Here is an 8,912-nt window from a genome sequence, read left to right as displayed (position 1 = left end):
AGAGAGAGAGAGCACAAGCAGGGGGAGTGGGAGAGGGAGAAGCAGGCTCCCTGCTGAGCAGGGAGCCTGATGGGGGACTCGATCCCAGGACCGTGGGATCATGACCTGAGCCGAAGGCAGACGCTTAACCAACTGAGCCACCCAGGCATCCTGAAAGTGCCATCTTAATTTCTAATCCCACCTTTAGGATGGGTTTTCCATGTGATTTATGGCAAGTTACTTAACTTTCTGTGTCGTATTTTTCCTTTCTGAAGGAAATCAAATGAAATCAAATTGTCATCCTGGCCTGCCTTAGAAGGAATACTCACCTTTGCTTTTTTAATTTTGGCATTTGAAATAATTTACAGTGTGTAGCAATTCATGTCCCATGTGGATATTAATCTAAATCATTCAGCTTCAAATGATAATCCCTCTTGGATGTGATGCCATCACATTTGGCTTGGCGAATGGAATTGTGTTTTCACATTATCCTTAATTTCTTTTTGTTTTTGTTTTTTCCTTTTTGTTTTTTTAAATTATGTTATGTTAATCACCATACATTACATCATTAGTTTTTGATGTAGTGTTCCATGATTCATTGTTTGCATATAACACCCAGTGCTCCATTCAATCCATGCCCTCTTTAATACCCATCACCAGGCTAACCCATCCCCCACCCCCTCCCCTCTAGAACCCTCAGTTTGTTTCTCAGAGTCCATAGTCTCTCATGGTTTGTCTCCCTCTCTGATTTCCCCCCCTTCATTTTTCCCTTCCTACTGTCTTTTTTTTTTTTTAACATATAATGTATTATTTGTTTCAGAGGTACAGGTCTGTGATTCATCAGTCTTATACAATTCACAGTGCTCACCATAGCACATAACCTCCCCAATGTCTATCACCCAGCCAACCCATCCCTCCCACGCCCCACCACTCCAGCAACCCTCAATTTGTTTCCTGAGATTAAGAATTCCTCATATCAGTGAGATCATATGATACATGTCTTTCTCTGATTGACTTATTTCGCTTAGCGTAATACCCTCTAGTTCCATCCACGTTGTTGCAAATGGCAAGATCTCATTCCTTTTGATGGCTGCATAATATTCCATTGTGTGTGTGTGTGTGTGTGTGTGTGTGTGTGTGTGTGTGTATATATATATATATATACACACACACACACTACATCTTCTTTATCCATTCATCTGTTGATGGACATCTTGGCTCTTTCCATAGTTTGGCTATTGTGGACATTGCTGCTATAAACATTGGGGTGCACATACCCCTTTGGATCACTACATTTGTATCTTTGGGGTGAATACCCAGTGGTGCAATTGCTGGGTCACAGGGTAGCTCTATTTTCAACTTTTTGAGGAACCTCCATACTGTTTTCCAGAGTGGCTGCACCAGCTTGCATTCCCACCAACAGCATAGGGGGGTTCTCCTTTCTCCGCATCCTCACCAACATCTGTCATTTCCTGACTTGTTAATTTTAGCCATTCTGACTGGTGTGAGGTGGAAGTTTTGCTTTGGATTTCCCTGATGCCGAGCAATGTTGAGCACTTTTTCATGTGTCTGTTGGCTATTTGGATGTCTTCTTTGGAAAAATGTCTGTTCATGTCTTCTGCCCATTTCTTGATTGGATTATTTGTTCTTTGGGTGTTGAGTTTGATAAGTTCTTTACAGATTTTGGATACTAGCCCTTTATCTGATCTGTCATTTGCAAATATCTTCTCCCATTCTGTCAGTTGTCTTTTGGTTTGTTTTTTTTTTTTTTTTAAAGATTTTATTTATTTGAGAGAGAGAGAATGAGAGACAGAGAGCATGAGAGGGAGGAGAGTCAGAGGGAGAAGCAGACTCCCTGCTGAGCAGGGAGCCTGATGTGGGACTCGATCCCGGGACTCCAGGATCATGACCTGAGCCGAAGGCAGTCACTTAACCAACTGAGCCACCCAGGCGTCCCTGTCTTTTGGTTTTGTTGACTGTTTCCTTTGCTGTGCAAAAGCTTTTTATCTTGATGAAGTCCCAATAATTCATTTTTGCCCTTGCTTCCCTTGCCTTTGGTGATGTTTCTAGGAAGAAGTTGCTGCAGCTAAGGTCAAAGAGGTTCCTGCCTGTGTTCTTTTCTAGGATTTTGATGGACTCCTGTCTCACATTTAGATCTTTAATCCATGTTGAGTCTATTTTTGTGTGTGGTGTAAGGAAATGGTCCAGTTTCATTCTTCTGCATGTGGCTGTCCAATTTTCCCAACACCATTTGTTGAAGAGACTGTCTTTTTTCCATTGGACATTCTTTCCTGCTTTTTTGAAGATTAGTTGACCCTAGAGTTGAGGGTCCATTTCTGGGCTCTCTGTTCTGTTCCATTGATCTATGTGTCTGTTTTTGTGCCAGTACCATACTGTCTTGATGATGACAGCTTTGTAATAGAGCTTGAAGTCCAGAATTGTGATGCCACCAGCTTTGCTTTTCTTTTTCAACATTCCTCTGGCTATTCGGGGCCTTTTCTGGTTCCATACAAATTTTAGGATTATTTGTTCCATTTCTTTGAAAAAAGTTGATGGTATTTTGATACGGGTTGCATTAAATGTGTAGATTGCTCTAGGTAGCATTGACATCTTCACAATATTTGTTCTTCCAATCCATGAGCATGGAACATTTTTCCATTTCTTTGTGTCTTCCTCAATTTCTTTCATGAGTATTTTATAGTTTTCTGAGTACAGATTCTTTGCCTCTTTGGTTAGATTTATTCCTAGCTATCTTATGGTTTTGGGTGCAATTATAAATGGGATTGACTCTTTAATTTCTCTTTCTTCTGTCTTGTTGTTGGTGTATAGAAATGCAACTGATTTCTGTGTATTGATTTTATATCCTGCCACTTTACTGAATTCCTGTATGAGTTCTAGCAGTTTTGGGGTGGAGTCTTTTGGGTTTTCCACATAAAGTATCATACCATCTGCAAAGAGTGAGAGTTTGACTTCTTCTTTGCCGATTTGGATGCCTTTGATTTCTTTTTGTTGTCTGATTGCTGTGACTAGGACTTCTAGTACTATGTTGAATAGCACTGGTGATAGTGGACATCCCTGCCGTGTTCCTGACCTTAGGGGGAAAGCTCTCAGTTTTTCCCCATTGAGAATGATATTCGCTGTGGGTTTTTCGTAGATGGCTTTTATGATATTGAGGTATGTACTCTCTATCCCTATACTCTGAAGAGTTTTAATCAAGAAAGGATGCTGTACTTTGTCAAATACTTTTTCTGCATCTATTGAGAGGATCATATGGTTCTTGGTCTTCCTTTTTTTAATGTATTTTATCACATTGATTTGCAGATGTTGAACCAACCTTGCAGCCCAGGAATAAATCCCACTTGGTTGTAGTGAATAATCCTTTTAATGTACTGTTGGATCCTATTGGCTAGTATTTTGGTGAGAATTTTTGCATCCATGTTCATTAGGGATATTGCTCTGTAATTCTCCTTTTTGACGGGGTCTTTGTCTGATTTTGGGGTCAAGGTAATGCTGGCCTCATAAAATGAGTTTGGAAGTTTTCCTTCCATTTCTATTTTTTGGAACAATTTCAGAAGAATGGGTATTAATTCTTCTTTAAATGTTTGGTAGAATTCCCCTGGGAAGCTATCTGGCCCTGGGCTCTTGTTTGTTGGGAGATTTTTGATTACTGCTTCAATTTCCTTAGTGGTTATGGTCTGTTCAGCTTTTCTGTTTCTTCCTGGTTCAGTTTTGGTAGTTGATACATCTCTAGGAATGCATTCATTTATTCCAGATTATCTAATTTGCTGGCATATAGTTGCTCGTAATATGTTTTATAATTGTTTGTATTTCTTTGGTGTTGGTTGTGATCTCTCCTCTTTCATTCATGATTTTATTTATTTGGGTCATTTTTCTTTTTGATAAGTCTGGCCAGGGGTTTATCAATCTTATTAATTCTTTCAAAGAACCAGCTCGTAGTTTTGTTGATCTGTTTACTCTTCTTTTGGTTTCTGTTTCATTGATTTCTGCTCTGATCTTTACTATTTCTCTTCTCCTGCTGGTTAGGCTTTATTTGCTGTTCTTTCTCCAGCTCCTTTAGGTGTAGGGTTAGGTTGTGTACTTGAGACCTTTCTTGTTTCTTGAGAAAGGCTTGTATTGCTATATACTTTCCTCTTAGGACCACCTTTGCTGCATCCCAAAGGTTTTGAACAGTTGTGTTTTCATTTTCATTTGTTTCCATGAATTTTTTAAATTCTTCTTTAACTTCCTGGTTGACCCATTCATTCTTTAGTAGGATGCTCTTTAGTCTCCATGTATTTGAGTTCTTTCTGACTTTCCTCTTGTGATTGAGTTCTAGTTTCAAAGCATTGTGGTCCGAAAATATGCAGGGAATGATCCTAATCTTTTGGTACCGGTTGAGACCTGATTTGTGACCTAGGATGTGATCTATTCTGGAGAATGTTCCATGGGCACTAGAGAAGAATGGGTATTCTGTTGCTTTGGGATGGAATGTTCTCAATATATCTGTGAAGTCCATTTGGTCCAGTGTGTCATTTAAAGTCTTTATTTCCTTGTTGATCTTTTGCTTAGATGATCTGTCCATTTCCATGAGGGGAGTGTTAAAGTCCCCTACTATTATTGTATTGTTGTCAATGTGTTTCTTTGATTTTGTTATTAATTGGCTTATATAATTGGCTGCTCCCATGTTAGGGGCTTGGATATTTACAACTGTTAGATCTTCTTGTTGGATAGTCCCTTCAAGTATGATATAGTGCCCTTCCTCATCTCTTATTATAGTCTTTGGTTTAAAATCTAATTTGTCTGATATAAGGATTGCCACCCCAGCTTTCTTTTGATGTCCATTAGCATGGTAAATAGTTTTCCACCCCCTCACTTTCAAACTGGAGGCGTCTTTGGGTCTAAAATGAGTCTCTTGCAGACAGCATATCGATGGGTCTTGTTTTTTTATCCAATCTGATACGCTGTGTCTTTTGATTGGGGCATTTAGCCCATTTACATTCAGGGGTAACTATTGAAAGATATGAATTTAGTGCTATTGTATTGTCTGTAAGGTGACTTTTACTGTATATTGTCTGTGTTCCTTTCTGGTCTATGTTACTTTTAGGCTCTCTCTTTGCTTAGAGGACCCCTTTCAACATTTCTTGTAGGGCTGGTTTGGTGTTTGCAGATTCTTTTAGTTTTTGTTTGTCCTGGAGCTTTTTATCTCTCCTATTTTCAGTGACAGCCTAGCTGGATATAGTAGTCTTGGCTGCATATTTTTCTCGTTTAGTGCTCTGAATATATCATGCCAGTCCTTTCTGGCCTGCCAGGTCTCTGTGGATAGGTCTGTTGCCAATCTAATGTTTCTACCATTGTAAGTTACAGACCTCTTGTCCCGAGCTGCTTTCAGGATTTTCTCTTTGTCTCTGAGACTTGTAAGTTTTACCATTAGATGTCGGAGTGTTGACCTATTTTTATTGATTTCAAGGGGGGTTCTCTGTGCCTCCTGGATTTTGATGCCTGTTTCCTTCCCCAAATTAGGGAAGTTCTCTCCTATAATTTGCCCCAATATACCTTCTGCCCCTCTCTCTCTTTCTTCTTCTTCTGGGATCCCAATTATTCTAATATTGTTTCATCTTATGGTATCACTTATCTCTCGAATTCTGCCCTCGTGATCCAGTAGTTGTTTATCTTTCTTTTTCTCAGCTTCTTTATTCTCCATCATTTGGTCTTCTATATCACCAATTCTCTCTTCTGCCTCATTTATTCTAGCAGTTAGAGCCTCCATTTTTTATTGCACCTCATTAATAGCCTTTTTGATTTCGACTTGGTTAGATTTTAGTTCTTTTATTTCTCCAGAAAGGGTTTCTCTAGTATCTTCCATGCTTTTTTCAAGCCCAGCTAGTATCTTTATAATCATCATTCTGAACTCTAGTTCTGATATCTTACTAATGTCCGTATTGATTAGGTCCCTGGCAGTCGGTACTGCCTCTTGTTCTTTTTTTTTGAGGTGAGTGTTTCCATCTTGTCGTTTTGTCCAGAGGAGAATAGATGAATGAGAGAACAAAATGCTAACAGGGTAACAACGACCCCAGAAAAATATACACTAAACAAATCAGAAGAGACCTGAAACCAGGGGAAAAGAAAGGGAAAGAAAGAAAAAAGAAAAAAAAAATATGATCAGATATGATCAGGCTGGTGCATAGATCAGTGCCACACAGTAGATTTTGGGTGTATTTTGGTCTGTTAGAAGAAACTGCCTCCCAAAATTTAAAGAAAGAAAAACTTATGTATGTACAAAAATAAGGGTAAATATGATGAAGGGATGGAATATGACTGTAAAGATGAAAATTGTAGAAGATTTTATAAAAGGAATTGATAAGATAAGAAGTTGGTTGAAAAAAGAAAGAAGAGAAATTTAAAAAAATAAAAGAGAGAATGTGATCAGGCAGAAGACTAGAACAAAGCCATGCACTAGAGATTTAGGGTATATTTTGGTCTGTTAGAAGAAACTGTATCCCAAAATTTTAAAGAGAGAACAACATATATATATATGGTATATATACCATATATATATACCAAAAATAAGGTTAACTACAATGAACAGATAGAATATGACTCTAAAAATGAAAAATAAGATTTTTTAAAAAGCGATTGATAAGATGTTGGTTGAAAAAGGGAAAAAGAAAAATTAAAAAAAAAAAAAAGACAGTTAAAAAAAAATTAACTTTGAAAGACTAAAGAATCATAGGAAAAAAGCCATGGATTCTATGTGCAGTACTCCCCTAGCTCTGGAGTTCTGCCGTTCTCATTGATCGGTAAATTTGGTCTTGGCTGGTGGTTCTTGCTGATCTTCTGGGGGAGGGGCCTGTTGCCGTGGTTCCCAAATGTCTTTGCCGGAGGCGGAATTGCCCCGCCCTTGCTGGGTCTGGGCTAAGTAATCTGCGCGGGTTTGCTCTCGGGAGCTTTTGTTCCCTGCAAGCTTTCCCTACAGCTTTGGAGGACGAGAGTGAGAATGGCGGCCTCCCAATCTCCTCCCTGGAGGAGCCGAGAACTCGGGGCCCCACTCCTTAGTGAGCCCCCAGAGAAAAGCAGTCAGTCACTCCCGTCTCCCCGGTCTCTGGCCGCACTCCGTGCTCACCCGGCCTGTGACCGTGCATTTCTATCTCTGGCACCCGACCCCATGTGGAGTCTCCAAACCCAGCAGATCCCTGTGGTGCACTTCCACGCCGCTTCTCCCCAGGGGAGGAAGGGGAGTCTCCCCAGATCTGCTGCTTGTTGGGTCCCTGCTGGAGGAGCAGTGGCCCAACTGTGCCTCGGATCACGGTTTATGGCAACCCGGAGCTGAGAGCCTGCTCCTCGGCTCCGTCTCTGCAGCCGGCTTCCCCGCTCTGATACCTGGGAGCTCTGCCACACTCAGGCACCCCCGGTCTTTCTGTGACCCCGAGGGTCCTGAGACCACAGTGTCCCAGAGAGGGTTCCACCCCCTGCTTAGCCACTGGAGCGACATCCCTCGGTAGAGCTGACTTCTAAAAGTTCTGATTTTGTGCTCCGCTGCTCTATCACTTGCCAGAAGCGGCCGACGGAGGCCCCCTCCCCCGCCGTCTATCCTCCTGAATATCACCTCGGATTCACTTCTCCGCACGTCGTACCTTCCAGAAAGTGGTCGCTTTTCTGTTCAGAGAGTTGCGGCTATTCTTTTCTTCGATCTCCTGTTGAGTTTGTAGATGTTCAGAATGGTTTGATCCCTATCCAGCTGAATTCCTGGGACCAGACAAAATCCAGGTCTCCTACTCCTCCACCATCTTGCTCCTCCCCTCCGTTATCCTTAGTTTTGTAATTATTCAAGTAGTCGAGCTAAAAGTTTATTTGCATCTTTGCACTTGTTCCTTGGATACGATTGAAGGAATGCTATATTCCACAAGCATAGAGAAGTGTGTCCGAAGCCCTTACAGTACATTCCCCTTGTTTGGGGGGCTCGATCTTCTGTTGGTGCCCAGGAGGGGCACCCAGCCTGCCATTCTGGGTTCTTGCCCCTCCTCAGCTATTGGCCCAAGTTCTGTCCACATCTCTCACACAGGGAGTGGGGGGCAGGCAGGGTGGTGGGCCGGGAGGAGTGGCAGAATAGAGAATACTTGGGAGGAATAATGTTCTTTGCAGAAGAATTATTATCTTAATTTTTCTGTTAAACCAAAAGCCCATTATTTTTCTTTTCACTTTTCTCCTTAGGCTAAATGTTTAGAAAGTGAGAAGCATGGAGTTCTCAACAAAATCACAGAAGGCAATATTCGCTTGGGAAGGTTAAAAGAAAAAATCAAGGTAAGTGGCCATTAGCCTCAGAGGTGCCGTTTTCAAATGGAAACAGCACCTTACTGGGGTCAGACTTCCATGTTTAAAAAAATAATTCATGTTGCATGTATGTATCACACTAATCATCCACAGGGTAAAGCAGTATTGCTTATAGCACCAATCCACTCATTAAATAAACCGGCTTATCTGCATAATAAGATACCATGCAGCTGTTTAAAAGAAAAAAATTGCGATGGAAAAATCTCCAGGCTCTGTCCTGAAGTTAGCCCAACATTCGTTGGTTCAGTTAGGGAACAGGGTTGACCCGCTCCTCTCTAGCTTAATCCTAACTGCACCCTCCAGTTTCTCTGCCCAAGGAAACTATTGTCAGGGTACCAACTCTCCTCCCCTAGGCCACCTCCCTCACCTGACCTCTCATCCCCCCGCCATCTGTATTCTGACTACTGGCATACACCGCCTTACCAGCCAGACTGACTTCTCTGGAGCAGGAGCAGGGGTGCGGGTGGGCTAGAGGCCTGTGTGGGAGGCAGGGAACCTGTGGGTTTTGAAAGGGAAGATCCGTGAGGGCATGTAGCTCTAGCGTGGGGAATAAGATCTAGGACCTCTGCTGGATGATGATGAAAAGAGCCTGACACATGGAGAAA

The 8,912-nt window shown here is 41.6% G+C and overlaps 1 protein-coding gene across 6 annotated transcripts in view; it reads left to right on the top strand.

Annotated features, from left to right (window-relative positions):
• The window catches only part of CEP89 (centrosomal protein 89), a 76,692-nt gene that overhangs the window by 56,437 nt on the left and 11,343 nt on the right, over positions 1 to 8,912 (top strand). For all 6 annotated transcript variants that reach the window (XM_032390492.1, XM_032390491.1, XM_032390495.1 and 3 more), the window contains one exon: positions 8,188 to 8,277. In XM_032390492.1, coding sequence (XP_032246383.1) covers positions 8,188 to 8,277 — 90 coding nt within the window. The remainder of the gene's footprint in view (positions 1 to 8,187; positions 8,278 to 8,912) is intronic.

This window comes from Phoca vitulina, unplaced genomic scaffold (assembly GCF_004348235.1).
Source record: "Phoca vitulina isolate PV1807 unplaced genomic scaffold, GSC_HSeal_1.0 scaffold58, whole genome shotgun sequence".
Lineage (NCBI taxonomy): Eukaryota > Metazoa > Chordata > Mammalia > Carnivora > Phocidae > Phoca > Phoca vitulina.
This window is presented reverse-complemented; position numbering and strand designations above follow the sequence as displayed.